Genomic DNA, 23107 nt, shown 5'->3' on the forward strand with positions numbered 1-23107 from the left:
GACTCACCAGATTTCCCCCCACAAACCTAGACAAGGTTCTTTCCTTCTGTCATTAGTGATCAGAAGTACTTTCTATTCTTACAAGTTGGTTTCCTGGCCAGTGTTCTTTTGAAAATATCCCCTGGGGGCCAAGATATTTTGATGAATGAGAACACAAATTAACCAGCTCTAGGCAGCCCCAGGCCAGACCATGCTCAAGTCACCTCACCTAGTCATCCACCTTGGCAATCTTACCATCTGTCTGGCCACTACACACATCCTCCTTCCCACTTCCTACTCTGGGCACAGTAATCAAATGAATGCATCAATACTATTGCTTATGTAGAGGGCTCGCTAACTGTCTGTTCTGTGGATTGCCAACCTAAGGATTCCAGACCACAACTTCCTTTCCTCCTGTTTGAACGTAAGCTCTGGGAGGGCTGGGACTGCCTTTTACGTGTGTATTTCCAACACTCAGTACAGGACATGCAGAAAATTGATGGTAAACTACATTTATATTCTAGTTTATCAGCTTCATGGAAGCCTGGTCAGGGGAACTATTCTAGATGGAAGATAATAGTGAAGGAGGGGGAGACAGTGAGAGTGTTTCTAGCTAGCTAATCAACTGGCCTTCTGGATCCATCCCCACCCCTACTCTAAGATTACTCTCAACGGCTTTATTGGCTAGCTACCTTTCCTTATCATACTTAATACTCATGTTCCGGAGGTACCTCTTAGGCTTGCAGACTTCCCACCTGGGCACCAGTGGTTCGAGGCTAGTTAGGTCTCAAGTCAAGCAGAATGCTAGAATAGGATCACAGCTTTAGATGCAGAAGGGATGTCAGAGGTTTTAGTCCAACACTCTCTTACAGATGAGCAAAATGAGGCCCACAGAGGTTTAGAAACTTGCCCAAAATCACCACAAGCACCAGAGCCAAGATGTGAACTCGGTTTCTAACTTCAAATCTGGTATTCTTTTCACTGAATCAGGCTCCCCTTCCTAGGTCCCTCTGCTTTGCAATCAGATCAGAAATTCACCAACTTCTCATTTAAGATAGAAAGATTTTTCTTTATTAATGACCCCAACCGTATTTTTAGATACAGGAGTTTTAAACTCAAATACTTAGGAGAAAAACAAGTTAATATTGTATTTCCTGCAACTCATTACCAGTAACGTATTGCAAAAGCGAAAACAGCTTGGAAAGAAGGGGAAGGGGAGTGCGGGGGGGAAGGTGGTGGCAGTGAGGGAGGGATAAAGAAAAGGAATTAAATTGATCAAAGTGGAATTCTTTTTTTTTTTTTAATTCTTGGGAACTATGAAGTCCTTGCAAGCACAGCTCGATTCTGCAGATTATTTTCCAAACGTGTACAAAATAGAACCAAAATGGGAGAATTCCTTTAGAATCTGGAGAGGTGCAACATTAAAAGCTACGATTATCCGGTAGCAAGTGCTCCAGTCTTCTGGTGTCAGCCTCCTACTCCGTCTGTTCCCATGAGTTAACGGGATGAAAACGTCTTCCCCCTTGGAAAAGAGAAGAAACATGAGGGCCGGTCTCTTGCTAGCTGGTCATCCCACCCCACGACGTTTCTAAGGTGACCACCCAAGATATGCCAGGAAAAAAAAAGAGAAAAAAGGGAAGAGAAGAGCCAGGTTCTTGGGCAACCTTGCGTAAGGAATGTGAAGTATATTTTCATTGCCACAGAAGCACAGCGAGAGGGAATCTGGAGACAGTTTTCACCAGCCTTCTCACAGAGCCCTTTTCTGAAGCTGCTGAATACATACCTCAGTGGTTTCAAAGAGTGACCATGAGAAGCCAGGGAAGACACATAAGGGCATTAAGACAGGATGAGAGGAAGACTGGGGACAGCTCCACATTGTAATCATACATATTCTGGACTGGAACCATCTGTCTTTCTAGGACTTTTTTAGGCCTTAAACCAATTGGGGTGTTCCCCGTTAGCCAGAGAGTGTGTATACGTGCGTGAGTGAGAGATGCCAGGCTTGTACCTTTTGCAATGTGGATAGAATCAGATCATAAAATAACAGACCTAAGGTTGAAAGGGACCTCAGAGGGGGTCATCTAGTTCAATGTTATTAAAGAAGGATGTCATGTCATCAGTATTTCTGACTACTAGATTGTGAGGAAGCCAGCTCTATAAAAGAGCCTCAGAAAGTGACCTAAGGGTCCTTAGGGTATTTATGGGTCTTGTCCTCTGACCTCTAGTGCTAAAAGGAAGTTTCCCTCTTCCCCATGATTGTGACACAGACCCTAATTTTTATGAGGAATTGAGAAGTAATTTTGTATGCTAGTCTGTAAAGCTTCTCTGCTAGAACTGAAATCCCGGGAAGCCAGATCTTATGTGGGAAATATAACTCTGTTGCCTTGTACAGTGCTTGGTACTGAGTAGATGCTTAATACTTATTTTGATTAATTACTTTGAATTTAGGCCCTATTAAACCTCCTCCTCGACAAAAACCCTACCCCAAACAAGTCCTTCAAAAAGTTTTGAGTGCTAGATGCTAGCCCAAAAGATCCAGAGTAGGTATGCATCACGCTCTTGCGCAGGTCCTGTTTCTACCAAAGAAAGGCCACCTTATCCTCATTTCCATAGCTGTCCAGTCTCCCTGGGGCTAGAGTGCAGACAAGATGTGGAAAAAAGCTAATTCTGCCTACAAGACTTCTTCAAGAATTATGTTTTCTTCCAGCTCAGGAAAATGTCTGCATTTCATTGAAGGAATCATTTTTAATGTGTATTCAGTCTCCATCTGGGAAATGGATCTGTCTGATTCCTGGTCAGGGTCAAATAGTTTGGGAATTACCCATTTCCTTTGCTTCCTCCCTAATTATCTACTGCCACTATCTTTATCATTTTCCTATTTGTTAGATTTTATCCAGAAAGTAAACAGAGGAAACAAGTATTACACTCACCCTGTTACTCTTTAATAGCTTCTGTTAAAAGTTTGGTGGGCAGGAAAGGGAAAACCATTGGTAATTATAGGGACTTCTGGCCCCAGAAAACACTTGATGGCTATGTGGTTATGTAGGGAAACCTTCTGGAATGGAAAATATTTCCATTAAGAGACGCTGCCTGTTTATTGGCTGGCAAAACAGGTGGTACCTAGTGAGATTTATGTCTGGTTCTTCCTCCAGGTGGACAAGCTGTTACCAGGGGTAGAATCGTCCCGAAGGCAATCCTCATACTATCTACTTATGCTACCGGCCTTCCTGTCTGGGTTCTGACAGGCTGACTGACACAAGCTTCCCTTCTGCTGTACCTATCTGCTGTCTCATCTCCTGGCCTCAACTGAACTGACTGGCTCTCCACTGGGCCCTGAATGCAGCTCGAAGCTAGTGGCCTCACGACTGAGGTCACCCATGTGGTACCTGTTGAAATAGGAACTCCTGTGAAGAGCAAGCAGGGAGAGGGGAAATCATGAACTTCAGGAAAGGAGAAGAACTGAAACATGTAATGGTAGGAGTCTGCTTATCACCTCCCTATCCCAGGCATAGACAGGTTGTACTGCCCATTCAGGGATCTGTCCAGAAGCAGAAGAGGAAGGAGCAGACAGGACATCCTGATGTGCATGCATCAGCCCTCAGTCATCTCTTCAGAAGGGCAACTCTACTGCAGCAAGTTTAATTCACAGAGCTGAAAAAGTCTCCCAGTACCAATTCACTGCTGTCATATAACTGGCATGCCCCTATTCCCCAGAGGTCAGAATTATACTTCTATAAATGAAAACTCCTAACACAAGCCTCTGGTACCGAGACATGAGGCAGGCACCCTCCTCACTCCAATCAAATGGCAGCAGTGGCAGATTTAGTTAGAGAGAACTCATTTCATATCCAGAGGGTTTAGAAAGCACACCTCAGAATGGTCCTAGGCATACTTTCCCCCAGAGGGGAAAATAAGAGGGAACACAAAGACTGCTGTGCAGTAAGGGATATGGCAGATTCAGTTGAGTTTCAACATCTCATCAAACATGACTTGGGAACTGAAAACTGGTAAGTATACTAGACCATTACCTCCACGAAGGCAGGGAGCATCTTTTTATTTTATGATTTCCCTCCACTGACTAGTACACATGGCAGGTACGTGATATTTGCTGGGGGAATCTGCAAACAATGCCGGCACTCTGTAGACAGACAGAGGAGCTAACTTTTGGTCAAGCTCCTTGGGGGTTCCAGCTGGCTCTCTTGAGGTTATCTGACGTCTGTCCTGAGGGTTGTGACAGGGAGCTTAAGCTTCTACTCTGCCTCATCCCTTCTGTGACAGCAGCAGAAGAGCCAAGCATCTTCAAGTGAAAAAGACTTCTTTGGAGAAGTAGCCTGGAATCGAGCACGGCTCCGCCCTTGGTCCCAGTCTTGCCAATCATTGAGTCTGCTCCCTTGAAAAGGCTTCAGTTCTCCAATGGCCTAAAGAGCTACTCTTAATGTAAGAATGCCTAGTTTATTAAAGAAGGTTCACACAAATTCTCTCTATATATCTTTAATTGATGCTTGAGTTTGGCTACAAGCAAGCTCAGCCTTCCCTATAAATGTTTTTAAATCCTGTTTGCCGACTGTGCACCCAAGCCCTAAGAAAGGATTGTCAAAAGACACAATGTTCTTTTTTTACAGAATGAAGGACAGAAACCCTGCTGATGTAGGTCTGTCCTACTTACGTGATTGTTTTCATTTCCTTTTTTTCTGCATCTGGGCGTGCACGATTCAGCACCTTGAGGAAGTCAGATGTTTTTGCCCGCATTCGTGTGTGAATATAGGCCTGGAGACAAACAAATTATACGCTGAAGAGGAGATTCAACTTCGAAATTAAAATTACATAAAGTTATTTTGATTCTCATTAGGGAAGAGATGCTAAGGGAAATCTTGATGCTAGGAAGCAGTATTCCCACTGGAGCTGGAAATCCCATTGGTGATTTTGTCTTTTTCAGAGAGATGAGACCTAAAGTGTAGCAGATACACTTTGGGGGTTGGCATGGGTGGGGAGATCTGTAATAATCTAGGCTGAAGTCTCTAACACAGAGGTATTCATAGGAGGTAGGACAGGAGAGGATAATGCATAAGGGCAAGTGTGAAAACTTTGATAGGAAATAGATACTATTTTTTTGAGGGACTCTGTATTTTCCTACAGTTAAGAATTCAAGTCCATGGCAGGGAAAGTTTTGCAGACTGTCAAAGCTGGAGTCTGGAAGACATGAAAATTTCCTCTGGTTGCTCATTAAGTCCTGGTGGGTGTCTCTTACCTTAGAGCATTTGATGTGATAGTGCAGGTAATCTCGGAATGTGTGAATCAAGTTAATGGTATTGTCTCTGGCATTAGCATTGGTATGGCGGGGGAACAGCACTGGAGAAGGAACAAAAGAAGTCATCAGTATGCTTTGTAGGATTCCAAGAAGTGTGGAAGGAACAGAAGGTTTCAGCTTGATCCCTTTTTTCTTAAGCACAACCCACTCACTTAATCACATACAAGCTATGGGGGCTGCTTCCTAGGTAATCTCAGTTATTCTTTGTGGCAATGAATGGCTGTATTCTGAAGTGAGGGTAAAGAGGAAACTCTGCAGATACCAAAGGCAAAGGGGAGCCTAGTTCAGAACTGAATTCCACAAAGGGATGGGGTCTCCCCTCTAAACTGTCATTCTAGTTCACAATTCTAGGAATGCACATTTCTTTTTGGAATTTGTCCCCTATTCATGCCAAGGCTACTGGTTCCTATGGACGCATTAGACAATTCTCTGTGGGGCGGAGGTAGTATCAGACTGACTTTGTGGTAAATAATCTACATTAATCACTCAGGAAAAGAGCCAAACCACCTGTCCAGTCATCTCGTTACTGAAGTAAGGAGATGTTCGTGAGAGGAGGCAGTATGGTAGGAGGGAGGAAGAAATGTGGAACTCAACGTTTTTAAAAATGACTATTAAAAATTGTCTTACATTTAACTGGTAAATGTCTAACAAAATAAATAAAAATATATTTAAAAAATTCTATTAGCAAAACCCCTGGAAGCCCTAACTAGAAAGGAGGCAAGAGGCACAGATGGTTTGGAGATCCTTTTACTCCTATGGTACAGGCAGACACCTCTGTAAGGCACAGACAGCTTGGTCTCTTGTTCCTATTTATCTAATGGATCCTGTGTTCCAGTTATTGGGAGGGGGCCCTACTTTTTAGGTCCAGGCAATTACTGAAGTACTTATTTTTGTAGTTGTTTACAGTAGGTTTTGTCTTTCACTTTAATTGGAGATCCCCCAGCTACAGAGCCCACTCTGCCTGCTGGTGGAGGTCGGAGGTCGGGGAATTCTGCCTGCTGTCCACTTCAATATGAACGAGCTCTATCAGTGCTCAGTATTCTGAGTTCATTACTAAGACAAGTGCATGAAGGTCCCAATTCTGTCCAACTCACCAAAGGTGATATAGCCAATATTGTCTCCTACAGCCGCATCTGTGTCTTTCAGCTCTAAAGGAGGTTCCCTATGGCTGAAGAGGACCTGTGGAGCTGTGTGGCTGGCCCTGCGTCCTTCTTTGAACTCCTTCAAAGACAAAAGAAAAGGTAAAGAAGATAGTTTAGCATCAAATGGGAGGCAAATCCATGCTCGAAGGAAACCTGGAACTGTTGGGGTTAGGTGAGGCAGGGAAAGGAAGTAAAGTTATCTGTTTATCTGTCCTTTCTGAGGATATCTTTGGAAAACTTCTGATGTTTGCTTGTAGCAAAATTTAAATATGTACTGCAGGCATACCTCATCTTATTGTGCTTTGCAGATAATTTTTTTTTTTTAAAACAAACTGAAGACTTCTGGCAAGCCTTTGTCAAACAAGTCTATCGGTGCCATTCTTCTAACAGCATGTGCTCACATCATGTCTCTGAGTCACATTTTGGTAATTCTCACAATGTTTCAAACTTTTCCCATTGTTATTATGTCTGTTACAGGGATCTGTGATCAGTGATTTTAGATGTTACTATTGTAATTATTTTGTGTGATGAACCAGGCCCACATAAGACAGTAAACTTAACTGATAAATGTTATGTTCTGACTGCTCCACTACCTGGCTGTTCCTCCATCTCTCTCCCTCGCCTATGGCCTCCCTATTCCTTGAGACACAACAATATTGAAGAATATTACATAAACTTAACTGATAAAGCAGTGGCAGGGTTCCAGCATCACGTGCTACACAAATCTTTTGTGAAAGGAAGAGCCAATCGATGCGGCAAACTTCACTGTTGTCTCACTGTAAGAAATTGCCACAGCTACTCCAACCTTCAGCAACCACCACCCTGATCAGTTAGCAGCCGTCAACATCAAAGCAAGATTCTCCCCCTCACTAGCAAAAAGATTATGACTTGCTAAAGGCTCAGATGATGGTTAGCATTTTTTTTTTTAGCAATAAAGTATTTTTTAATCAAGGTACGCACATTGCTTTTTTTTTTTAGACATAATATGATTGCACACTTAATAGGCTACAGTATAGTGTAAACATAACTTTCATATGCACTGGGAAAACAAAAAATTCATGTGACTCACTTTATTGTACTATTTGCTTTACTGTGTTGGTCTAGAACCGAACCTGCAATACTTCCAAGGTATGAGGTTAACCACTAGTCTTCTGCTTTTTAAAGGAGAACACCAAGTTAAAAACCAAGTGCTTGACATTCAAAGGCTTTTGGCCTTGAGGACCTGGGTCGATACAAAACAGGGAGGAAATGCAATACTATATCCCAGCAGATTAACAATAAATTAGAAATGGCTATAAGGTCTGGACTGTAATTATCTGCTACTTTTACTTGAAGCAAAAGACAGGCCTGATTATATTACCCCTCCTGATGGCTCCCCAGTATTTCCAGGATAAAAGTTATGAGTCAGAGCTCTGGGATCTGAGAATTTTTTTTTTTTAAATTGCATACTATATTTCAATATATTTCCTGTAATTCTATATATTTCAAACATTTAAAAATGTGATTCTGGGAGTGGGTCCACAGCTTCAGAGAACTGCCACACGGGAGTCTAGATACACAAAAAAGTTAAGAACTCCTGCTCTAGGATCAAATACAAATAAACTCCTTAGATAAACTCTTCATAGGTGGATCCCTTCTTGCCTTCCCATGCTTTTTACATTTCTCTCCACGACTCCCATTCTGCATTCTCACTTTGCTGGCCTCCCAGGCTTGAGTGGCTTAGGAAATAATTGATGCTTTAGGGGAATGGGGGAAGGCACTTGGTATCTCTACTTCCTCGCTTCTAAACCTTGCATATTGGTTTATGATGCTACCATTCAACCTAAACTGCCCTCTCCAAGGTTACCAATGATCTCTTTTAAATTAAAAAAAAAAGGCTTTGGATATTGTTTTTATATCACTTTTATACAGACTTCCTCTGTATATCTACTCCCTCTTTCCCAGAGAACCATGTCTTATAACAAAGAATTAAAGGGAAAAAAAAAAAACCAAACAAACAAAACTCGGCAAAACCAATCAACACATTGAAAAAAAATCTTACATTACTATGTATTGTCCAATTATCTAACTACCAGATCTAATGGTCTTTTTCAATTCTGATCCTTCTTGAGCTCTCTTTCTCTGCAGCCTTTGACATTATTTATTCATCACTATCTCCTTCTGGAGACTTTCTTCTCTTTCTTGACACTGCTCTTTTCTAACTATCCATCCAGTCCCTCCTTTTCCCAGGGTCTGTTCTTGGTTCTTCATCCATGTCAGGACTGTTAAATGTGGTTGTCTCCAAGATCCTGTCCTGGGCCCCCTTTTATTTTCATTCTAAATTATTGCTTGGTGACCTCAACAACTTCTAGGAGTTGAGTTTTATTCTTGTATCACCAATTGCCTTCTGGATGTCCCTCCATTTAAAATTACTGTAGACATTATAAAATATTTGGGAATCTACCTGCCAAAACAAAACCAGGAACTATATGAACACAATTACAAAACACTTTTCACACAAATAAAGTCAGAGCTAAATAACTGGAAAAATATCAGCTGCTCATGGGTAGGCTGAGCTAATATAATTCTACCTAAATTAATTTACTTATTCAGTGCCATACCAATCAAACTACCAAAAAATTATTTTACAGAGCTAGAAAAAAAAACAACAAAATTTATCTGGAAGAGCAAAAAGTCCAGAATATCAAGGGAATTAATGAAAAATGCTAGAGAAGGTGGCCTAGCTGTACCAGATCTTATCTACTATTTGATAAATCCAAAGACTTTTCAGCTTCTGGGATAAGAAATCACTATTTAACAAAAACTGCTGGGAAAACTGGAAAAACTTATGGCAGAAACTGGCATAGACCAACATCTTATACCCTATACCAACATAAAGTCAAAATGGGTACAGGATTTAGTTATAAAGACTGATACTATAAGCAAACTAAAAGAGCAAGGAACAGTTTACCTTTCAGATCTACGGAGAAGGAAGAACTTATGACCAAACAAGAGATAGAGAACACTGTGAAATGCAAAATGGATAATTATGGTTACATTAAATTGAAGTTTTTCCACAAACAAAGCCAATGCACCCAAGATTAGGAGAGAAGCAGAAAACTGGGAAGATTTTCTTACAACCAGTGTCTCTGATAAAAGCTTCATTTCTAAAATATATAGAGAACTGAGTCAAATTTATAAGCATACAAGTCATTCTCCAATTGATAGTCAAAAGGATATGAACAGGAAGTTCTCAGAGGAAGAAACTAGAGCTATCTATAGTCACATGAAAAAATGTTCTAAATCACTATTGATTAGAGAAATACAAATGAAAATGACTCTGAGGTACCACCTCACATCTATCAGATTGACTAACATGACAAGACAGGACAATGATAAATGTTGGAGAAGATGTGGGAAATTGGAACACTAATGCATTGTTGGTGGATCCAACCATTCTGGAAAGCAATTTGGAACTACGCCCAAAGGACTATAAAATTGTGCATACCCTTTGACCCAGCAATACCACTTTTAGAGCTGTATCCCAAAGAGATCATAAAAATGGGAAAAGGACTCACATGTACAAAAATATTTATAGCAATTCTTTTTGTGGCGGCAAAGAACTGGAAACTGAGGGGATGCCCATCCATTGCGGAATGGCTGAAGAAGTTGTGGTATATGAATGTAATGGAATACTATTATGCTATAAGAAATGAGAAGCAGGCAGACTTCAGAAAAATCTGGAAAGACTTACACGAATTGATGTAGAGTGAAATGAGAAGAACCAGGAGAACACTGTACACAGTAAAGCCACACTGTGATATGACTGACTTTGATAGATTTGGCTCTTCACAGCAATGCAAAAATCTAAGACAACTCCAAAAGAATCACGATGGAAATTGCTATCCACACCCAGAGAAAGAACTAAGGAGTCTGATTGCAGATGGAAGCATACTATTTGCTCTCCTTTTCCTTTGTTGTTTTGTTTTATTGCTTCATTCTTGTGATTCCTCCCATTAGTTCTAACTGTTCTTTACATCATGACTAATGTGAAAATATGCTTAAAATGAATGTATAAGTAGAACCTATATCAGATTGCATGCCATCTTGGGGGGGGGGTGGAGAGAAAAGAGTGAGAAGGGGAGAAAATTTAAAACTCAGTATCTTATGGAAGTGACTATTGAAAACTAAAAATAAATTAATTAATTATCAAGGAAAAAAAAAAAAGAACTGGATGTCCCCATTTCAAACTCAACACGGTTCACTATTATCTCCAGGATCCTATACTAACTCCTTTTTTTGCAATCAAAGCTCTTAATCACCTGGCCCCTTCCTACTTTTCCACAATCAATTTTACAATCTATTCTCTTCTGATCGCTCTACATCACAGCCACACTGGCCTACCTGGAATTCCTCAATCAGGATGTTTCACCTCCTACTCCATAATCCTGGCACTGGCTGCCTCTCATTCCTCCAACACCTGAATGTCTTACTTCTACCTTTGGGTTACCTGATTTCCTTCAAAGTCCAGCTCAAATCCTATCTACTTCATGTTGTGCCTTCCATCTCTACCATATATCGCTTGCATACACCTCGATGTTTACATGCTGTTTTCCCTTAGAATATAAGATACTTAAGGGCAGTTTAATTTTGACTAGTGCTTAGCACAGTGGCTTGGCACGTAAGCACTTATTAAATGCTTGTGGACTTGATTTGGGCATGTTAGGTTTCCTTTTACATGCATTCTCTCCTCAAAAGGAAAAAAACTTCAGAAGAAAGAGACTCACATTTTCTTACTCAGCTGACTGTTGGAAAGGTCAGAGAGAGAGGGAGTTGACCCAGAATGGAAATTCCTGTGGCTTGGGGAGTATGTTTTTACAGATGCTTCTGAACAGCTAAGTAAGGTTTTTTGGAACTGACTTGCTCTAGGAAACACCTTTTTATTCCTTTTTTTTTTTTAAATTTTATTTTGATTTATCAACAATCACTTCCCATAAGCTTTTGAGTTTTAAATTTTTCTCCCCCTCCCTCCCCAAGATAGCATGCAATCTGATATAGGCTATACATATACATTCTATTAAACATGTTTTCACATTAGTCATGTTGATAGGAAGAATTAGAACCAATAGAAAGAACCACAAGAAAGAGGAAACAAAACAAAACATAAGAAAAAAAAAAGACCAAATAGTATACTCCGATCTGCATTTAAACTCCATAGTTCTTTCTCTGGATGTGGATAGCATTTTCCATCATGAGACTTTTGGAGATGTCTTAGATCCTTGCATTGCTGAGAAGGGCTAAGTCTATCAAAGTTATCATCGCACAACGTGGCTGTTACTGTGTACAACATTCTCTTGGTTCTGCTCACTTCACTAAGCATCAGTCCATACAAGTCTTTCTAGGTGAAAACACCTTTTTATTCTGCCATAGGTTTAAACAACGTCTTAACTATTATCTACTAACAGCAGGTCTGCTGGTTAAGGATTCAGGTTGTGGGTAAATTTTTTTGAGTGAGGAGAAAAATTGGGGTAGCTAGTTAAAAAGATAGTGTCAGAGAATGTATGTATAGTAGACAAATGGCTGAACAAGAAGTGAGAAAGACCTGGGTTTGAATCCTGCCTCATATACTTAACATCCAAACCAATTTCCACACCTGTAAAATGGGGATAACTCATCTACTTTACAGGGTTATTCTGAAGACCAAATAAGATAAAATGTATGTAAAGGACTTCAAAAACCTTAAAGTGCTATATAAACCTGAGTTATTATTAATAGGATTTAGGTTTCTGGATCAGGACTTAAGATAAAGAAATGACCAACCAAGAAGAATCTGTTAAGTGCTTATCATGTATGGGTCAAGCACTGCATCACTACCCTACTATGTTTAAGAAACTTTATAGGTATAAAAATATGGATCGAAAACTTGAAAGTATTATCTCAACTTCATACAAATATTAACTTCAACTGAGACTGGACTTGCTAAGAAACAAAGACATTGTTTTTTTAAACCACTGTAACTCCAGCCTCGTATTGAAAAGTTTAATACACACACACACACACACACGAATATGAAAAGCAACAACCGAGCCTGCCCTCAAGAAGTTTAAATTCTGATAAGTAACATAATGTGTACATAAACTGGTTTGCAGCACGAAAAGACAGATTGGGTGGAAGGAAGGCATTAACAGCTAGGGAAATGGGAAAAAACCTCTAGCCAGAGCAGTGCTTTATCTGAGTTATCCTGGTTTGGGGATTGAAAGCAATAATAAAGATTTATTGTCTTGGAGGCTTTCAGGTCTGGTCAGGAAGCCTTAAAGGAGGGGTTCTTAACCTAGGTCCACCACCTTCTTTTAAAATATTTTAATAATTATTTCAGTACAACTAGTTTCCTTTGTAATCTTATGCATTTTATGCATTCAAAAATACTCTAGGGGCAGCTAGGTGGCGCAGCAGATAGAGCACTGGTCCTGGATTCCAGAGGATCTGAATTCAAATCCACCCTCAGACACATAACACTTAGTAGCTGTGTGACCCTGGGCAAGTCACTTAACTCCACTGCCTAACCAAATTAAAAAAAAAATACTCTATATCAATCTAAATCAATAGTGATGTAGAGCATTTTTTCACATGACTATAGATAGCTTTAATTTCTTCATCTGAAAACTGCCTGTTCATATCCTTTGACCATTTATCAATTGGGGAATCCTTTGCATTTCTTATAAATTTGACTTAGTTCTCTATATATTTTAGAAATTAGGCCCTTATCAGAGACACTGGTTGTAAAAAAAAAAAAAAAAAAAAAAAAAAGAAAAGGTCCATAAAAGCTTCAGACTGCCAAAAGCCTCCTTGTAACAGCAACAACAAACCCATTAAGAAACCCTGCTTTAAACTTTTAAATGGAGAGGGAGGTGAAAATTGCCATAAACTTCTCCTAAGTCAAATACAAACAGGAAAAGCCAGAACATAGGAAGAAGACTATTAGTGGAGATACCCATTACTTCACAGGAGACAATGTCCAAGAAGAGAGGCAATTCTAATAACCTTTATTTCCAAAGTGACTATTCCAAATGCAGAATAAGAGAATTAAATGAACTAGAAATTAACACAAAAAGTAGATTCAACATCACTGGTACTGCTGATTTGTCTGGATGTGTCTGGTGCCTACAACATGACAACAAAAGCACACACACACACCTTATACACAAGATGAAACAAGAAAACTAGATTAGCAATATACGTCAAGAGATGCACTCCTTTGAGGACATCGACAAACAAAGGGAAGATACATGGCGGTGAACTGTGGTTAAGGACAGCTAACAGGAGGATTAAGTGCTGTTCTGATAGGAATTCAGGCACTGAAAACCCAAAGACAACAAGAAAATAGATGCTGAGTTCTGGAAAGAGACCACAAACTAAGGTGGCAGGACAGAGCAGTGACCTATTGAGACTTTCTACAAAGAGCAAGCTGTGAATACAATCTTGATGTTTGTGCTCAGCTCATTCTCTTAAAAAGGTCTACTTTTTTATCCTGAACTTAAACACTAAAAGACCAAAAGTTCCATATACATAGAACACAAAAGGAGGATTACATATGAAATTGAGTCTCCATTTCATACCACTGTCTTTTTTGGGGAAAGAAGTATATAACGCCACACATTGTTTTCAAAACTGTACTGCCTGTCTGTGCTGTCTTCTGAGCTTCTGCCTGTGCACTTAAAAAAGTTTCGATGGTCTTCTTTTTTGGCACTTGGGTTGACTCTCTTCTCTCCCCTCCATTAAAAATCAAGAGAAAGAAAAGTGAATCTTCATCATCAAGTAAATCAAATGCACACAGTGCCCAAGTTTAAAAAAAAAAAAAAAGGCGTGCTGTTCTTTACTTTGAGTCCAGTGACTCTGTCAGGAGGTAGGTAACATGTTTTATCTTACGTCCACTGGAGACCTAACTGGCCATTCTTATAGTGATTAGGGTTCTTAAGTGCTTCAAGCTGTTGTCCTCATATAAATTATTCTTCTGGTTTACCTCACTTCAGTAACAAAGCGAAGTGCTATTTTGTGCCTAATTCTAGTCAATAAGGAAGAACTGTTAATAGAAAGAATGACAGACATTTGAGTATAATGTGGCACTGATTTCAGTTTGTGTTGGCAGGGTAGGGAACCAACTGCATGACATGCACCCAAGACTGGCATACACGGGTTCAAAGCTGCTTCATTGGAGGGAACATTGAAACTGCTGAGATCACGGATGCCTTTGAGTATATTAGGGGTTACAAGAAGAGCCAAGAAAGAATAGGACTGATTGCTGCTGCTCAGAGCGGGCAGGACAGCGAGAACAGATTAGATAGACAGAAAGAAAGAACAACAACCCAACTTATTTTACTGAAAGCTGGAAATGACGTCAACTGTTATGTAGCAGGCAAAAAAAGTGAGTGTTCAGTTTGAGGTCTGCCCTGGTCAGATACTGACATGCTGAGGTGTGAAAAAGGGTGCCTACAATAAAGATACTCAAAACAAGGGTAAGAGAAATGAGGCCATTTAGCTTAAAGAAAAGTAGATGAGTGGAAATAGGGGTAAGGATAGTTGGCAGCAGTTGTGCTATTGTGGAATGAATCTAAGATCTGGGAGTCAAGAGTCCAGGCTATAATCTTTCAAAGCTGGGTTAATAAGACAGTTAGGTGGCACAGTGGATAGAGTGCTAGGTCTGGAGTCAGGAAGACCTGAGTTCAAAACTGTCCTCAGACACTTACTAGCTATGTGACCCTGTTTACCTCAGTTTCCTCATCTGTAAAATGACTCGGAGAAGGAAATGGCAAATCACTCTAGTATCTTCGTTAGTATCTTGTGACTCTCAAAAGGAGCACTCCTGAAAATGACTAAACTGCTACTTCTTAAACAGTCTAAGAAGGGCTGAAGGGGTCAAGAGTGGAAAAAATTTAAGAAGCCCTGGACTAAACAACAACAGCTGGGTTAATATGAGCAAGTTACTTAACCACTAGGACCCTCAGTTTCCTCATTTGTAAGAAGAGATAATTATATGTAACCTTATTATAAGGAATTCTGTAAATTAAAATCTAGATAAATGTGAGCTTTTCAGTGATCCACCAGCTTCAGTTTCCCTGGCAGCAGGATTCTAGGCATTCACCACTATGTCTGGCTGATTCTATGATTCTATAAATAAAAATCTATTTGGACAACCACTGAAAATACAGCATATGGTACTGGCATGGACACTGTGCTCCTGTTTTCTACCAGACTCTGTGACTGATCTCAGGTGGGAAGCATCCAGGAGATATTTCTGGCTGGTAAACATTACTGAACTTACTCACAGGTCTGCATTAAAGTCAGGAATCTGGCTGAACTATCCATTATTTCCTATAGCAAAGCGGAACTGAAATAACTCAAAAGAAACGTGAGATAAGTAAACTTAGAGAATCCGCCCCAAATATTCACATGGACTATTTGTGCCTGACCTGTGGTAGAACATTCCAAACTCCAATTGGTCTGATCAGCCACAGTTAGACACACTGTAACTTGACTCTAGCATAGCGATGTCATTTTGGTCCTTTCCGAGAATGAAGAACAACAACTGACCAATGGTGAACACTTTGCTATAAATCACATTCTTAACCTACATGGTGAAATAAGTGACAACATCCTTCTAGAGTTAACCGACAAAACTCTATTGGGGGTGGCAGCTAAGTGGTGCAGTGGATAGAGCACCGGCCCTGAAGTCAGGAGGACCTGAGTTCAAATCCAGCCTCAGACCAAACACTTGACACTTACTAGCTGTGTGACCCTGGGCAAGTCATTTAACCCCAATTGCCTAAAAACAAAAAACAAAACAAAACTCTATTAGGAGAAAGAAGTTATATATGTGACTCCATCACCATTTTCTTTCTTCTCCAGGTTTCTTGGTTATTTATTTTATTTTGTAAGTAACATGTAAGTTCTGGTGTTTTTTTCTTAAAGGGATGGCCAGGCTTTAAGAATAACTGCTGCTGCAGACAGAACAAGAGAGCTACTAAAAGCTCGAAATATAATCTAATTTTTTTGTTAGCATGACCAGCAGAAACAGAACTATAAATGCAATTTTTTAGTAGAGGGCTTTTGGAAGATAATTTGTGTAAACAAAACAAGAGAGTATATTACTATGGATTATCTACTGGGATATACAAACAGTTCTGAATACAGCAGTAACAGGTCTATCCAAAAACCTGGGAAGAATAAGATGCACTATTCCAAGAGTGGTAAACTCCAGCCTGGATACCTTAACACTGTAACTCAATTACAGTCTCAGTCTGAATTCCGTTGATGCACCATGTCTATGTCTTTTGCCCTGTACACCTGAAGACTCACTGACACACTCGGTACTTGTGTCCAGATGCATAGATGTTTGTGAAACATTAATAACTTAGAAATCAATTCTGTACATTTTGAAATATACTGAAAGACTTTGTAAACAGTCCAGTCTATTTAATGTCATTATTTTTCAAGTCTCCTACTTTGTTTCCTAAATCACACACCCTCTACTTTCCATCTATTTCTCACTGGCATACTCTACTGCAACCATGACAAGTTACCACCATAAAGATTTGGGTACAACATGCCATCTTTCTCCTTCTTCAAAACTGCAATGAGATAGTAAATCTAAAAGGCATTAATTTCTTTAATCCTAGAAGAGACGAGGAGTATTTTTCCTAACTACTCTTTAATTCATTGCACTTCATGATATAAAAGGAAGCACAGCTAATTAAGCCCTGATCTTTAAACATCAGGATAAGACTGTTGTCTCTAAAATCATGAGCTTTCTATAATAATACTGAACATTTATCAGACTCTTCCAATTTTAAGTTAGTTCTGTATGACTACAAAGGAAATCTGTCAAAGTGGAACACTACGTTATCTGAGATAGAGGTGAGAGGGTGGAACTCCAGGCCCTTTTACTGTAAGTACAGTGAAATGCAACAAAGAATTCAATTAAGGGGCTCAAAGCAGAAAAGCAAATTATGAAGTCTTTCTGCCAAATGATGTCAATTTATTCTGCTCAAGAGGTATCTAGATAGCAGTATGGGTAACTACAACAAAAAGTGCAGTGACCCTGTTTGAGTCCAACCACATGCTTCTTTTGTGCTGTGTGTACCTCTCATCTTAAATATTTAAACTACCAGAGCCCAGAAGCAGGTTTTGGGTAGATGGTTTTAAAGACTCTAACAAAACAGCAAGTGTGTCTTTTGGTCATTACCAGTAAATTCTCTCAGTTCTCTGAATTTGCAGAGAGCAAATGTGCAGAAAGCTTTATGAGAATTTCATATCCATGTTTCCAGATGCGTTTTTTCAAATACGCCTCAAAGAAATTAGTAACAAAAAGCAAGTGGTTCTCTTTCTTTCCCTTTAGATAACTATCCTAATGCCCTCACTTTCAAAGATGGAGTTTAAACTTATAGACAAAGGTTAAATATTCCAAATTCTTCAAAGGACCTGATTGTTGATAAATCATCCATGATAAGATCTGTGTAAAGTATAAATAAATTAAGATGTCTACTCAAATAAATGAACAGGATTGGTAAATGCAGCCAATTCTAAATATGCACGGCAGCATATCCGTGGCCTTTAAAATTAGCCTGTGGCTCTGGATTTAGCCCAATTCCCATGTTCTTGGCCTTAACTCTTCCATCAATTTTGCATAAACTGCAATGGTTGCTTGTCTAAGAGGCTGACTTCTAGGTCTGAAAATGTATATTCACATCTGGTTACTTTCCTGCTTGCTCCACAGTGCTAAAGTACTAATCTAAATTTTCCTAAATACGGAATAAAACATCTAAAAATATTAGAATTTCTGATTAGCTTCCCTTTCTGAACAGAAAAAAGGAGAAAAAAACCTGACAGTACATTGAAGCTGCACCCAGATGGCACTTTTCTTGCTGAAAGGAGAACACATAAATTATTCTTATTATCCCTAATGCAGTTCCCTTATAAGCAAGTTTCCCAGTGGCAAAATCTGGTTCTTTTACTTTTCTAAATCTTATCACCCTGTCACATGATAAAAAAAAACCCAAAGTACTATTTTATTTTCTTAGACTTTAACCACTGTATTGAAATCTAAATGATGCTCGATCTCAGAAGTTTAAAAAAAAAAAAAAAGCTTAGATACAATGACTGGCAGATACTATGACAAGACAGCCAAGAGCCTAATGACTGAGCTCAACAGTACCAAGAATCCAATTATAAAATATCCCACTAAACCTTTTTAGGGCTTTTTATCAAACCAGCTTTTTTGGAAGAAGGTGATTAGGTATGCCCTATGGTGATCTCACTCAAGCTCAGGCTACATGTGTCGAGCAATTCTGCCCGCTTTCTTATTTCTGCGGTGGGTACTGCTCCATGTGAATATTTTAGAGAATCCTCACACAGGACTGTATTAAGCATAGGCACACTTTAACACAGAGTTAAGGAACTACTAAAAGATGGTAAAAAAGACTTATCTGACGTGTTACCCTTATTTACTAATGGTCACATCTACTACACTTCTTTATTCAGAGGAGTTAGTGTTGAATTCATCCTCTGTTTAACTGATTCTGGTGGCTCTCTGGGCTCCCGAGCCATCACTACCTGGAAAACAAGTTGTGCTACTAGGTGGGGTGGGGAGAACCATATAAACTGGTGCCCCTTCCAGAACTAAGCCCCTAAGGATAAAAATCTGGTCTTTTATAATAGGGGAAACTACTCTTGGTCTAAGGCAGCTAGGTGGCACAGTGAATGGCATGCAGGGCCAGGAGTCAGGCATCTTCCTGAGTTCAAATGTGGTCTCAGACACTTCCTAGTTGTGTGACCTTGGGTAAGTCACTTAACCCTGTTTGCCTCAGTTTCCTCATCTATAAAATGAACTGGAGAAGGAAATGGCAAACCACTCTAATATCTCTGCCAAGAAAACTGCAAATGGGGTCACAAAAAGTTGGACACAACTGAACAACTCTTGCTCTGATAGCATAAAAGCATATCCTCAGGGTGCCTTATTTTCCTCCAAGGCTGTTTTCCATACCTGCATGAATACCTTTCCAATCACCACATCGTCATCATCCTTAAATACTGTGCTGAAGACAACGGTGACTCGATCCTTCTTAGATTCAACATACCTGCGGAGAAGAAAACAGAGGATGGTGAAAAAAGCAAGAGTCACCATGGGGTCATGTCAAAGATTTTATTGATGAAGAAGAGTAGGAAGAAACTATGGAGAAACCATGAAGGTTAACAGTCAATTTACTTCTATGAACCACAGAGTGTGTTAAGAAGGTGACACCAAAAGCTTTACTCTACAGGGGACAATAGTGAGATATGTCTATGCATTAACAGAGCTTGGAGATAGGGATTATATGATAAATCACTGAGTAAAGCAAATTTTCATTTTACATACATGTTATTTATGACTACAAAGAAACCGTATTAAGGAATAGAACTATATGATCTTTAATTCTGAATTCAGTAAAATGTAACTTTGAGAGCACAATAAGAAACTGAAGGCAAGAAAGCAAAACTAAAAATCCGTAAGCTGACAGAATACCAACAGTCAACCTGATTAAGTTGTTGTAATGCCCCAGAAGCAAGGGCAGCCCACAAAGAACTATGGAAAGAACCATTCATGCCTCCAATTAACCTTTACCTTAATTAACATTTCTATAGCAAATTAAGGTTTGTGAAGTACTTTATATATACAATGGATTTTCAGTTTCTGCAATTTAATTCTGATACCATTTTAATGTTTCTGAAAGAAAATTTTTTGAACACGTGTTTAATTTCACCTAATTTCATCTGACGCTAAAAGTAGTAGTTTCTATTGATAGAAATGGATTGTTTTTCTATATATTTAAAAGGCTGCTCAAAAGCTTCTGTGTTGAGTACAAAGTAAAAAAAAAGTTATTGAGGCAGTTAAACTTGGGTAGTTAAAATGAAAAAAGAGAAAAAAAGTACAGTGTTATTAGCAAACTGGAAAGTTCCCAAGTACTCTAGGGATTCACTTTCTCCAAGAAGAAGTTGCCCACCAACTGCTTGGATCAGATTTTTAAAGACTGAGAAGGAAGGCAACACACATCCCCAGATGCTGCTGCTGGAAGTGGAACCCAAATGCTTTCTTTGGTAGTCAGAGGTTGCTAAAAATGAAGTGAACCACTAGACAGGACTGCTGTCATATTTCTTGTTCTTACTTCCTGTAATGATGGAGGAGCCCTAGTGGTGGCTCCTGAGTAGCCTCAGTCAGGAAGTGGGCCGTGGTGCACAATCACAGGCGACCCGGCCTGGGAGAAGGGAGCTCTACATCCAAGAACTTGTTTGTAGAAGAGAGCACTATATACCATGGAAAATTAAGAGTTCTTTAGGTTTCCAGCATAATTTTTAACATGTAACCTGGGATTAACTCTTCATAATCTTCCATATATATTCCTATGTAGCACATTAATCCAGTCCTTGTTTTTCTATCACAGAAACTGAGACACAGTAGACTTTTTCTATAGCTTTCAAGAGCTTTTGATACTGAGCTAACATTCAGAGTTCTCACAATGTGGGCTCCTCAAATGGAAATACCGTGTTTTTCTTCTATCTAGTTTAAATATAGTATACATAAGTATTAATCAGTATACTTTCTAACTTTCTCTCTTCTATCAGCAGTGGCTTAGGAAATTCCATGAGGTAGAGATAAAAATGGCTTCACATGAGACTATTAAATTAATTCCTTTTTTTCTTGTAAGGGTTATCAGTCATGTATATCCCCTACACTAAGTAACGTATTTTACAATGTCACACTATTCCTCTTCTCTCCCCAAATGGTACTGTAAATGAAAATCAAGAGTAAGTCTGATAATTCAGAGCTATTATTCAGCAGTTATGATTCCAAGATACCCATGGTGAAGCACACTATTCACCTCTTCAGAGAGAGGGGATGAAACTCAAGTGTGCAAATTAAGACATATTTTTGGATACTGCCAATGTGGGAATTTGTTTCGCTTGACTACACTTAACACAATGCCTGATGCATAGTAAATGCCTTTTTTTTTTTTTTTTAAATAACCTTGTCTTGACAACAAAAGCCACTAATAAATGGGTTGCTCCTCATATGACCCTCTGGAATATGTGAGAGACAGTAGGGCAGGAGAAATAAAAAACAAAAGGCATTAAAGCTGAAGTCCTCAGGCCAACCATATGCTACAGAACTTTCGCCCCCCCCCTCCCCCCCCAATAGCCACAGGAAGAATAACTTAAAAAGTAGTGACTTCCAAAGGGACTATTATTTTGACAGACACACAATTCTCCCAAACTGCATACTAAACCATAATAACTTCATCTTCTTAGGATCATTCCTTAGTCTGTAATTGTAAAGAGTGATGTGTAGGCATGATGGTCTATACTCACATTGTCTCATCATCTCTGTAATGGATTACTGCCCTGTTCTCTCCCTCCTTTCCCTCTTCCTGGAATTTGAAGTATTTCTCAAAGACAGAGGCAAAACAGTTTCGTTTCAACATTCCAGCCTGATGCACGATGGAGTCTTTTGATGCAGGCAGGTTCTCAAGGTCATACAGCAAAGAGACATTGTATCCTAAGGAAGGGAAATCCATCAACTGTAATCTTACTTAAAATGTCTATCAAAGAATTCTAAGCTATTTGTCATGTGAAAAAAAAATGCCTCAAATCACTAAAAATTAGAGAAATGCAAATTAAAGCAATTCTGAGCTTTTGTCTCTCACTGATCAGAATGGCAAAGGTTATTAAAAAAAAAGGAAAGAGAAATGTCAGAAGGGCTTTGGAAAATAGGTACAGCACTAGACTGTTGGTGGAACTGTGAATTGGTCCAACCATTCTGGAAAGCAAATTGCAACTATGCCCCCAAAGTCATTCAACTACATACCCAGTCATACTACTATTAGGCCCACGGCCTAAAGAAATCAAAGAGAGGAAAAGGACTCATGTATAAAAAATATTTATGCAGGACTTTTTTTGTGGTGGCAAAGAATTGGAAACTAAGGAGATATTCATCAAATAGAGATTGGATGAACAAATTATGGTACGTGAATGTAATGAAATACTGCGGTGTCATGAGAAATGATCTAAGGAAACAGTTTCAAAGACACTTGGGAAGACTTGTATGAACTGATGCAGAATAAAGATTCTGCAGAGCAGAATCAGACCAATTTTATAACAGTGTAAAGATAAACAACTTTGAAAGATTTAAAAACTCTGAACAATGAAATGATCAACCATAATTCCCGAGTACCCATGCTGAAATTTTGCTACCCATCTGTGGACGGAGAGATGATGCACTCAGGAGGGCAGACTGAAATATATTTTTTGGACATTTTTTGCTCAATGTGGGAATCTGTTTGGCTTGACAGGGAGTGTGGAGGGAAAATACATTTTTGCTAATTGAAAAAAAATAATAAAAAGTCTACCAAATTCTCCTCACTAATCTTTTTTGACAAAAGCTCTAGAGTTTTAACATTAACTTACTTAAAGTTAATTCTAGACTCATTTCCCTATATGTAAAACAAGCAGAATACTACCCATTTCCTTCTACCACAGTAGGCTGAAGTAAAGTTAATCTTATATTCTAAGATGCTTACAAATATAAAACACTTAACAAATATAAAAGCTCTAAGTGACACCAAAATGCCTGATAGTTGAAAGCACTGTTACCAAGCCCACATAGAATGAAAGA

General features: G+C 39.2%; 1 protein-coding gene across 1 annotated transcript in view; it reads right to left on the minus strand.

Moving 5' to 3' along the window:
• Positions 1–1102: 1102 nt before the first annotated feature.
• The window catches only part of ARPC2 (actin related protein 2/3 complex subunit 2), a 40380-nt gene continuing 18375 nt past the window's right edge, over positions 1103–23107 (minus strand). The window contains exons 5-10 of the mRNA XM_027873493.1: positions 21805–21991; positions 19445–19538; positions 6382–6508; positions 5228–5328; positions 4646–4746; positions 1103–1501 (exon numbers count right to left, since the gene is read on the minus strand). Of these exons, the coding sequence (XP_027729294.1) occupies positions 1477–1501; positions 4646–4746; positions 5228–5328; positions 6382–6508; positions 19445–19538; positions 21805–21991 (635 nt within the window). The 3' untranslated portion in view covers positions 1103–1476. The remainder of the gene's footprint in view (positions 1502–4645; positions 4747–5227; positions 5329–6381; positions 6509–19444; positions 19539–21804; positions 21992–23107) is intronic.

This window comes from Vombatus ursinus, unplaced genomic scaffold (assembly GCF_900497805.2).
Source record: "Vombatus ursinus unplaced genomic scaffold, bare-nosed wombat genome assembly UNPS02014802.1, whole genome shotgun sequence".
Classification (NCBI taxonomy): domain Eukaryota; kingdom Metazoa; phylum Chordata; class Mammalia; order Diprotodontia; family Vombatidae; genus Vombatus; species Vombatus ursinus.